This window comes from Triticum dicoccoides, chromosome 2B, assembly GCF_002162155.2.
Source record: "Triticum dicoccoides isolate Atlit2015 ecotype Zavitan chromosome 2B, WEW_v2.0, whole genome shotgun sequence".
In the NCBI taxonomy this organism is placed as follows: Eukaryota; Viridiplantae; Streptophyta; class Magnoliopsida; order Poales; family Poaceae; genus Triticum; species Triticum dicoccoides.
The window spans coordinates 583,896,041-583,907,696 of NC_041383.1; the positions used below are offsets into that span (position 1 = coordinate 583,896,041).

The 11,656-nt window shown below is 47.5% G+C and overlaps 1 protein-coding gene across 1 annotated transcript; it reads right to left on the reverse strand.

Moving 5' to 3' along the window:
• Positions 1-9,890: 9,890 nt before the first annotated feature.
• LOC119365008 (3-hydroxyacyl-[acyl-carrier-protein] dehydratase FabZ-like) lies at positions 9,891-10,965 on the reverse strand. The gene has a single exon (XM_037630586.1). The coding sequence runs from the start codon at positions 10,780-10,782 to the stop codon at positions 10,126-10,128; it is 657 nt and encodes a 218-aa protein (XP_037486483.1). The 5' UTR covers positions 10,783-10,965; the 3' UTR covers positions 9,891-10,125.
• Positions 10,966-11,656: the final 691 nt, after the last annotated feature.

Here is an 11,656-nt window from a genome sequence, read left to right on the forward strand (position 1 = left end):
TGGAGGTTGCAAAGCAATGAATGACGAGTACAATGGACAAGAAGGAATTGGAACCACTCTGATTGAAACGAGATAAACAAGGAACAAGGAAGATCAAAATCGGACAGCACTCCGGTTGAAAAGAGATGCAAGACTTGATATGATGAAAAACTACTTAGCAGAGAACATAACACTCCGGTTAAATGGATAAGCACAAAAAGAACATGATCCTCACAATTCGAGATGATGAGTGAAAAGAGCAACATCACAATGCCTCCGGAAGAAAGAATAGAAGATAGATCATTGGAATAAAGGAATGGAGAAGAAAAATGCCAACTTCTGCCACAAATGAGCTTCAAAAGCACCCTTCCAAGAAGGTTACAACGAGGTTGTTGGGAAAAACCAACAACAAAATGAATAAGCTTGTAGTGGGCTTATGGAAAACATCTCAGAACTATGAGGTGACAACCGGCCACTAACGGAAACAATTGCTAGCTTGAGATCAACGAAGAGATGAAAACTGCTTTCGCCAAGAGGATAGGAGAAAACTTGGATCATTGATAAGCACCACAATACAACATTCCTAATGGAAGGCTTTAGGTGAAATATATCCCAAGATAACTCCAACGAAGAGATTGACGGATTTAAAATACCTCATTCTTGACAACTTGAATCACCAAGGGAAATTGTCAAGAGTGACATAACACCACCTCAAAAGATAAGATAGAAAGAATTGCACTTTGGAATGCAAGATGAAGAATACTTGAACGCCTCAAAACAAAACATGTGTTGAGCACCATGTTTAATTTAGAGTATAGCTTGGCGGATCTTAACTTTGAGAGAAATCTTGAAGTACAATTGAAGAATGAAAAGAATCCTTGATGAACCGCCATGTTGAGCCTCCATGAAGAACTCCGGTAATAAAAGAATGATAGAAAGAAAGAGAAGTTGAAAATACAAGGTGAATCCTTGCGATGATTTAGATGGAGCTTCGCGACGAGATAATGCGAAAAACTTGGAACGCCGGAAAAGAAAAGATGAAGCATCTCGAACCGAGAAAAATGACATGATGAACAACTCTAGAAAGAAGAAACTAGATCACTTGGATGAAACAATAATAAGAATTACATTATGCGTATCCTTCACCAATTTAAATTGATGACAAGCACGGATTTGGCATACTACTTATTCTCGTAGAAAGGATTAAGAGAGATATAGCGCCTACTTGAGAAGGTATTGATGGAACCACCGGTGGGATTTGGAAACAACAAATATTTGATATGATAACGAAGGAAATGAAATGTTGAATGAACCACCGAAAGAATAGAAAACGAATGTAGCAAAGGCACAAATCACCGAGAAGAATTGGAAAACGAACAAAGATACTTGAGGGGATTTGGATACATGAGAACGAAGAGGCCATGAACTGATTAGAGGATATTTGAATGATGCACCTGTAAGATTTGGAGAACGAGAACTGAAAGTTGGAATGAATAATTCTGAGAAGATGGGCTCCGGAGAATCAAACTGTAAAGACTCCTGAATTGCTCTGGATGGGTGAAAAGAATTCTCACAATCAAAAACAATTATGAGAGGATGGTAAAAAGCTAGAACCATTAATCTTCAAGAGAACGGACCAAGATTTAGGAGAAATCCTTCTTCGGTCTTCAAATGTTGAGAATGATGACAAGAACCACCAAAATTGTTGAGATACTCCGGAATGAAGAGCAGAAAGGTTGAACCAGCGATGAAAAGAATATGAAAGCGAACTTGGAGAATACCTTTGACTGATGAAAATTCATTCTTACGTCAACCTTGGAAATGAATTTGAGAATCGCTCCTGATAATTAGAAGAGTCAGGTAAGATCCTGGGAAAAGACCTGTGGGTTAGGGCCCACTCAAAAGAAAACATCGTTGAACGATTGATTGAAAGGGGGGATTGCATCGGTTGAATTAAATGGCTTGAAAGAGAGAAGAAAACCTCGAAATAACTCGAACGGATTAAGAATGGACATGCAAATCTTCTGAGATATCTTCAACACTCCGGAACAAATGAATAGCAAGAGGTGAGTGATTGATAGGTGCACCGGTATGAGAAAGCATTTGACACGAGGAAAACTTCTCACAAATAAAAGGATATATGATTAAGAAATCTGAGTCCTTGAAGAAAAAGGGGTGGGAGGGCAGGAAAACAAAGGCAACTTGGGATAGATGAAACAAACACCGTTGAGAAAACTTAGAATTGATCTTGCGGATGTTGAAATGATCTAAACCACTTGAAGAGAAGCACACCGGTTGGAAAAGAATTAACATGACAACCTCGATGATCAAGAAGGATAAGTATTCACATAGCAATATGAGAACACCGTTTAGGAAAGGTATGGATTCAACATTTGACTTCGAAGCAACTCGAATACCACAAATAAAACAAAACAAAGGATTTGGCTTGCAGAATAAGCCGGAACAAACATATGATAGAGATTTCGTCCGAAGTTTTCGTGGTGGGGCCCACACGGGCTCGAGTGTATAGCACCATCATGTGCAAGGCAGTGCACATGACATACGAACTGTCCCCGAACCAGCATAGCCAAGGGTTCTTTAAGACACAACGAGACCACTGTAAAAATGACCGTGGAAAGGTGGACCACTAGACGTCAAACCCCAATCTCATATCATGCATTTGTCGAAAAGATATTCTAGGAGCTACTTGAATTCCCACCTATAAAACTCCCGAAACTTTCTGGTTATGCAATCTGGTGTTGGGGATACAGGGGAAGCAATATATATCTCACCCAAAACTAACAATTCCTACATCCAAGTTGTATCCATCCGTCAACACATAACCAAGAAACCTTCGGAAATCGTGTACCTCAACCTTCGAAAAGCATCCGTTATACGAGTTATGGCAATACTCCCGAACTCCCTCCCCAGTACTGGGTGGCGTCGAGGTTATCTCACCAACAACTGCATAAAAGAGATTTTCAATGTCGGCAAAACTCAGGTATTCCAGAACTGCAACGATAAAATTATGACGACAACACCTCGGAGCTCAACTCCCCGGGTCAATGCCACATAATAGACAAGAGGCACCAAGAACAATGTTCTCGTCACAAAACCATCGGAACGATTCCAAGATACCTGCGTGATCCTAAAAAAATTTAGTGAAATTTGAGGAGAGGAAAGTCAAAACATCTACGTCAGGAGACCTCACCAGAGCGACGAAGGGACTGAGGAGTAAAAAGAATCCTACTCTCCGATATATATAATCCTAAGACTCAAAACATTTTTGTTCTAGACTCAACAACGCTAGCAAACAATCAAGCAGGGGGCTCCTAAGTCGGGGATGGCTCTGATTACCAACTTGTAACATCCACGATGCGGCTATATCTCCCACGTGTCGAAGCACGACTTAGAGGCATAACCGCATTGTGGTTTTGTCGCAAGAAGGGTCATCTTCACACAATCCCATGTAATGAACAAGAATGGGATAAAGAGTTGGCTTACAATCGCCACTTCACACAAATACTTAAATAAATCATACATCATTCAGAGTACACACATAGTTCGACTACGGACGAAGCCAAAAGAAAAGAAGATAACCCAACTGTTAGATCCCCGATCGTCCCAACTGGGCTCCACTACTGATCATCAAGAAACAAAACATAGCAACGACCAAGGTCTTCGTTGAGCTCCCATCTGAGCTCGGTTGCATCACCTGCACTGGCATCATCGGCACCTGCAACTGTTGTGATAGTATCTGATGAGTCACGAGGACTCAGCAATCTCAAAACCCGCGAGATCAAGACTATTTAAGCTTATGGGTGGGAAGTGGTAATGAGGTGGAGTTGCAGCAAGCACTAAGCAAATATGGTGGCTAACATACGCAAATAAGAGCGAGAAGAGAGCAACCGGAACGGTCGTGAACTAGCAATGATCAAGAAGTGATCCTGAACTCCTACTTACGTCAAACATAACCCAAAACCGTGTTCACTTCCCGGACTCCGCCGAAAAGAGACCATCACGGCTACACACGTTGTTGATGTATTTTAATTCGGATCTAGTGTCAAGTTATCTACAACCGGACATTAACAAATTCCCATCTGCCTATAACCGCAGGCACGGCTTTCGAAAGTTTATACCCTGCAGGGGTGTCCCAACTTACCCCATGATAAGCTCTCGCGATCAACGAAGGATATACCTTCTCCTAGGAAGACCCGATCAGACTCGGAATCCCGGTTTACAAGACATTTCGACAATGGTAAAACAAGACCAGCAAAGCCTCCCGCTGTGCCGACAAATCCCGATAGGAGCTGCACATATCTCGTTCTTAGGGCACACCGGATTGTCCAAACTTCCGGTAGGCCAGCCCAGAGTTGCCCCTGGTGGCCACCGGCGGTTGACAAGTTGGACCAACACTCACGACGAGCACTGGCCCGGGGGCTAAAATAAAGATGACCCTTGAGTCTGCAGAACCCAAGGGAAAAAGACTTAGGTAGGCAAATGGAAAAACCAAGGTTGGGCCTTGCTGGAGGAGTTTTATTCAAAGCGAACTGTCAAGGGGGTCCCATAAATCACCCAACCGCGCAAGGAACGCAAAATCCGGGAACATAACACCGGTATGACGGAAACTAGGGCGGCAAGAGTGGAACAAAACACCAGGCATAAGGCCGAGTCTTCCACCCTTTACCAAATATATAGATGCATTAATAATATAAGAGATGTTGTGATGTCCCAATCATAATCCTGTCCACCATGGAGCAATCTTCAACTTCACCTGCAACTAACAATGCTATAAGAGGGGCTGAGCAAAGCGGTAACATAGCCAAGCAACGGTTTGCTAGGAAGGGTGAAAAGGTTAGAGGCTGACATGGCAATATGGGAGGCATGGTAAACACGTGATAGGTAGCGCAGCATAGCGATAGAACGAAGCAACTAGCAAGCAAAGATAGAAGTGATATCGAGGGTAATGGTCATCTTGCCTGAAATCCCGATAGGAAGAAGAATGAGTCCATGAAGAAGACAAGCGGACGTAGTCGAACGAATCCTCACAACTCCGGAACGAAACCGAAGCTAACGAGAGAAGCAAACCGGAAAGAAGCAAACAACATGGTAAACAACCATCACATAATCATGGCATGATGCACAACCAAATATGATGCATGTCCGGTTTAATGAGGCATGGCATGGCAATATGCAAAAACAACACTACAAGTTAGTGGAGCTCAATATGCAACGAGTTGCATATTGACGAAACACCACAACAATTATTTAGTTCTCTCTCGGTTAGGTTACCAAACAATATTAAATGTTGTTAAGCATGGCAAGAGGTGAAGCATAAGTAAACTAACTATTTAGGAAAGTTTAAATGAGACCGGAAGCAACAAACAACAATTCCGGAAATCCCCCTATGTCATTTAGTATTTAAAGCAAACAATAATTTTAACCATTTAAATGTTGTTATCATGATGCGGATGACATGTGCAAGTTTATGCAATTTTATGAAAATGTTGACATGAGCATGTTATGACGCATTTGGTCACCATGGCGGAACGAAAAGGGTGCCACGGCGATGAAACAAAAATGGTGCCACGGCAACATATCCGAAAATGATGCCACGGCAACATATCCGAAAATGATGCCACGGCAACATATCGGTTCCGGTAGCTCATGGAGATACCGGTGCAAAAGGAAGTGTGACGTGAGCGGGTCATGCAAGGATGGTGGGGTGCTCCCGGATTCCGGGTTCCCACGGGACGGCGGCATGGCCAACGAGGAGGGACGCGCACGAAACAAACGGGCACGATGCAAACATACGGTTCATCTCATACAACACACATTCAATCGTTCACGGGCGGTCGACTCATCATTATACCTTTGAAGCGTGCGTTTCGGAGCGGTTCGAGTTCGATGCGGTGTAGGGGAAGTAGACATTCTCGTAGCGGTCGTAGAGGAAGTAGTTGTACACGTTCGTCTCAGAGAGCTACTTGACGAATCCAACATCTTCAAGGCGACGGTAGTGGTACACGTGGTAGATGAACTTGGCGATCCGAAGGGGTACTTGGCGGGTCGTCGAGCTACACGTTGTCGGGGTACTTGTCGCATCACCGGGTGTAGTCGTACACGTTCGGAGCGGAACTTGGCGTATCCATGGCGAAAAATACAAAAGGGCCTCAGGTCTCGGTGGTCAACGAACAGGAGGCCGACCCGTGGACCTGGCATTTGACTGAATCGAGTCCACGGGGACAAGCGGGCGAGCTGCTGCTGCTGCTTGAGGCGAAGCAGGGGCGCAGTTCAGACAAAACGGAGGCAGCAGCGGTGAGGCTTGGGGCTGGCGACGAAGATCCGGGCGAGGACGGGGCTCTCTGGCGAGGTGGCGATGGACTTGGCATGCTGCTGCTCGATGCAGCCAGGGGATGCAGAGGACGCCGGGAAGGCAGGGAGGGGAGCCCGGGTGCAGAGGTCGGGCATGCCGGCGAGGACGGGCAGCGGGATGACACGAGGTCGCAGGGGAGGCGGGCGACGGAGCAAGGTGGTGGTGGTGGAGGACGCGGGCCGGCTCGATCCACGAGATGGACGGCGCGGGCTGCAGGATCCGGCCGAAGGCATGGCCATGGACGGCGGCGAGGTAGGTCGAGGGCGGCGGCGGCCGCTTGGCGGAGGGAGGAGGCAGTGGCGACGAGCTCGAGGAGCTGCTCTCCTTGAGCGCTCGGGCGACGGGGACGGCTAGCGCCGGTGGAGGGAGGAGGCGGCGAGGGGAAAGGGATAGGGGATCGCGCGAGGAGGGAGGAGCGGTCGAGCGAAGGGTTCTGGCGGCGCGCACGGGACGAGAGGGAGAGATGGGATCGAGCTGAGCTCTCCCCTGCGCTAGGGTTAGAGGGGGCGCGGCTGGGCCTTGGGCCGGCTTAAGTAGTGGGCCGCGGCTGGGCTCTCTCTCACTACTAAAAGAAAAGAAAAAAACGGAGATTGAGAAAGAAAAGAAAGAGAGGTTAGGGGAAGAATTTGCGCACGGGGGACAATTTTCCCGGACTCGCAAAAAAATGCTCGTTCCAAGAAAAATGGGGTGGGCAAGATTGCAAGAATTAAATTCAAAGTCATTGAATTTAATTCAAATGGTTTGAACAAGAAGTAGGATTTAGAAGTGTCCAAAAATGTTGAGGATTTCGGTGGGGCTCCGGAAAATGACGAAAGAATTTATGGCAAGGTTAGAGAGCCAAAACTTGAAGAAGAAAAGGCCAAGGGATTTAATATGCAAGTAGGTTCATGGGTGATTCCAAAACAATGGAATATTTTATAATATCTCCCTAAATATCGGGAGGGTATGTTATAAAGAGAAGACACCCTTCCCTCGATTTAAATGGATCGAAGATCCATACAATTTAATTAGATGAGTTTTTAAAATTAATGATATGATGGCATGATGACATGATGCAATGCAAAAATAAAAGAGCAAGCAAAAAGAAACACATGGCAAAACTCGGAATAGCTGGAAGTCTTCTGGAGCGTCGGTCTCGGGGCATTACATGACTATAACTTGCAAGATTGGATCTAGAACATAATATATAATGGTGATAACATAAACGGTTCAGATATGAAATCATGGTACCCGGGCCCAAAGTGACAAGCATTAAGCATGGCAAAGTCATAGCAACATCATCTCAGAACATAATGGACAGTAGGGTCAAGCCCTAACAAAACTAACTTGATTACATGACGAATCTCATCCAACTCCTCACCGACTACCGAGTCTACGAAGGAATTACTCACTCCCGGTGGGGAGCATCATGGAATTGGCGATGGAGAAGGGTTGGTGATGACGAAGATCAAAGATCCCCCTCTTCGGAGCCCCAAACGGACTCCAGATCTAGCCTCCCGATGAAGAATAGGAGGTGGCGGCGGTTCCGTCTCGTGAAACGCGATAATTCTTTCTCCCTTATTTTTTTCTCCAAATGTGATTTTATAGTATCAAGGTTGGAGTCTGCGGGGCCACCAGGTGGGGACAACCCACCTGGGCGCGCCTGGAGGGGGGCGCCCTGGTGGGTTGTGCCCACCCAGGTGCCCCCCCCTCCTCCGGTGGTTCTTGGCTCCAGAAATTCTCTTTTATTGTATAAAAAATCCTCACAAAGTTTCGTTCCAATCCAAGAACTTTTATTTCTGCACACAAAACAACACCATGGTAGTTCTGCTGAAAACAACGTCAGTCCGGGTTAGTTTCATTCAAATCATGCAAATTAGAGTAAAAAACAAGAGGAAATCGCTAGGAAAAGTAGATACGACGGAGACGTATCAAGCGCGAGTCCACCGGGTATGCCTTTAATGAATAGACTGGTACAACTTTGATGTGCTCTAATTAGCACACATCTAAAAATGCATGGGCAATCCAAATTAAGTTAATATGGTGGTCCCTAGGAGGCGACGACGCGGTTGTTGGGCAAGAGTGTGCGAGCTGGCTACGGTCCGCTGCGTGAGGGTGTTCGTCGTGTCTGCTCCGAGCGCAAGCTTGCCCGGCTATGGCAGGCCGATGGTGGTGGCACCTACGAGCGTCGTTCCCGTGAAGGCGCCGATGTGGAGCTCTTCTACTCGCTCCATCCTCAGATCTTGTTCTTCAGGCGAGGAAACAACGTCGTCCCTGTCCCCCTTTTGGGTGTTGTTTTGAAGACTCGTGAGCCCTCCCCGCGCTCCCTTTGGGGATTTGCGACTTGTGAGGTGATAACGATGATGGCGTGCGGAGCTGGATTGTGGCTTGTCCTTCTGATGTCGACGGTCCGGTTCGCCAACAAGTGTTTGTTTCTCACTGTGACAGAGAAATCGGAGCTGCATGTGGTAGGGCCCTGCGGCAACGATGACTCCATGAGGATGGTTTCGGTGGGCGGTGCTCTTGAGAGGTTGTACAAGGTTAGGTCGATGCGAGGTGTGCAGCTTTCTCCTGGGAAGCATGTCAGCAAAATCGGAGCTGCCAGTCCTCGATGTTTGCAGTCGATTGTTTGGCTATGGCCAACGAGGTCATCATGTGTTGTTCGTTCGAAGGGGTCTTAACAGGTCGTCTGCGGTCAACTGCTCAGAGAGAGGTGATCGTGATGACGATGAAAGGCAAGCGCTCTCGACGGCATCCTCTTCATGGCGGTGTGTGTGGTCTGGTTGGTGCTAGGTCACCCGGGCTGCCCTTTCTTATGGGCATTGTTGTATCGGTTTTTGCCGGGGTTTTTATTAATTAACCAGTAAACTCTATTCTACCTTCTTTTCTTAATGAATCGGCCCATTGCTGCACGGCTTACCTATCTGGTGTTTACTCTGATGTCATATGCAATCCCAATCAAAGTTCCGGTTCTACATTTTCTGTATGAATTTTGTGCAGTAATAGATATGCACAACAGGGGAGCCTTGGCGCAGTGGTAAAGCTGCTGCCTTGTGACCATGAGGTCATGGGTTCAAGTCCTGGAAACAGCCTCTTACAGAAATGTAGGGAAAGGCTGCGTACTATAGACCCAAAGTGGTCGGACCCTTCCCTGGACCCTGCGCAAGCGGGAGCTACATGCACAAGGTTGCCCCAATAGATATGCACAACATTACAGATTCATTGTAAGGAAGCCTGAATCTTGTGTGTGCAGACAACTCAAAATGTGAAATCATCTAGTAGTATTTATATTCCAAAAATCTGCATAAATCATACGCATCCACAGCTTATACATGAGTTGCACAGATAGTCAGCCACTATACTTAATATGCATGGCTAAGAAAAATTAAATTGTCTGAATTCGCTGTGGGAGATGTAACACCTTGATTAAGGGTTCGGCAAGGGCGTCACTTATGGGCAAAGCATTGAAATGCACCACCTCCGCCCCAAATTATAAGACGTTTTGTTAGGCTATTTTAGTCTATCAGAACATCTTATAATTTGGAACGCAGGAAGTATCTTTTAAAAAACGCATAGTTTATTCCACCAAACTACAGATATTGTAACGTTGTAACACCAGCAACATAGCCTGACTCGGCCCCAAAAGGCCATTACACAACTTGATGTAAAACCCAAGATAAAATTGTCTCACATGTTGTAAGTTCAGTTCACAACTCAATTCTCTCAACAATTGAACCTGGACTCATTCTAATCAGATCTTGTGAGAGGATCACATCGCACACAGGCAGATCTGTTCACCCAGTGGAGCTAATAAGGAGAAACTCCCCCTCACATACTAAGTCGCCACCCACATAAGCCTTTCCTTCCATCTTTGCAAGCCCGAATTTCTTCTGATACTTGGTGAGGGTCATCCTCATGACCAAAGTGTCACCAGCAATGACTGGTTTCCTGAATCTCACCTTATCAACCCCTGCAAAATAGAAATTGTCTTGGGATCCACCGACTTCAGGCTGCAGCATCACGATACCGCCAACCTGGGCCATGGCCTCAACCATGAGAACGCCGGGCATTATCGGGCGCTCCGGGAAGTGGCCGGGGAAGAAGTTGTCATTTATAGTGACATTCTTGATCGCAACAGCATACTCTCCTGCCTTGTACTCGATCACCCTATCTACCAGAAGGAAGGGGAACCTGTGGGGCAGGATCTCGCGGATCTGGTTGATGTCCATGATGGTGGGGAAGGCGGCGAATCTTTTCTCGATGGGGAGCTCCGCCGCCGCACTGTTGTCGGCAGCCGCGCAGCGCGCGACGAGGCGCTGCCTCGGCCCTGGCGCCCCGGAGAGCGCACGGCGGGGGAGCGCAACGCGGCCCTGGAGCTTGAGGGGAGCCGGGAAGGGGAGCGCGGCACGGCCGGCGGATCTGGGCAGGGACACGGCGGCGGCTGTCTCCATTGGGGCAGCGTGGGTGCGAGGAGCAGACTGGGTATGGGATTGGGAGTAGGGTCGCGATGGGTGGGCAGGGTGCTTGAAATCGAGGGGGATGGGTGGCGGCGATGGGAACGAGGAGGGGAAGAGGGACGAGGGTTTTGGTTTGGCTTTGGAAGCTCCGCTGCGTTTTGGTTTGGGAAGGCGATATCATCCCTCCCGGATTTCATTGGATTATTATTTTTAAGCCAGCCTGTACGAATCTTGAATGGTTAAGGCCCAAAAATACTACACAGCCGGCACTCCAGCATACACGGATTTTTAGCCTGGCACGGCCCACGGGCATGGATTTTCGGCCAGACTGGGCATGCTAATAAAAGAGCCGGGCCGGCCTTCTGCCCACCACGGAACAAGGCTGGTCCATAAGGCCGACTCCAGAAAAAAAAAAAGGCCGACTCCAACCGGTCGATGTAAACGGACGTGGATTTTGTCGTTTTGGGTCGCATAGGCGGACGATTTCGTTCGGCTATGTTCGACTTGCCATATGAGCGTCCAATGCGGCTATCGCATCGCAATTTTCAAAATGAAAAAGAAAATTAAATCCAAAAAAACAAAAAATACATTTAAACATAATAGTTCAAACACCGGTCGTGCGTCGTCGATGCTTTTGCATAAAAGTCCCTGAGGTTTTGGATATTCAACCCGCAGTCCTCCGTTTAAGTGGACGGCGACCACGACTGCGTCCCCGACTCGCCCCCACGCCCGTGCTGCTCCTCGCCGTCCGCGGCGGTTCGAGGCCGGCGACGAGGAGGGAGAGGGGCGAGTCCGGCGACGGGGAGGGAGAGGGGCGGGGGCGGGGACGGGGAGGAAACGGGGCAGCAAGGATGGAGGCAGAGGAGGG

Bases quoted from the DNA above. Each gene is read 5' to 3' on its own strand.
- LOC119365008 (XM_037630586.1), bottom strand. From the start codon at position 10,782: ATGGAGACAGCCGCCGCCGTGTCCCTGCCCAGATCCGCCGGCCGTGCC.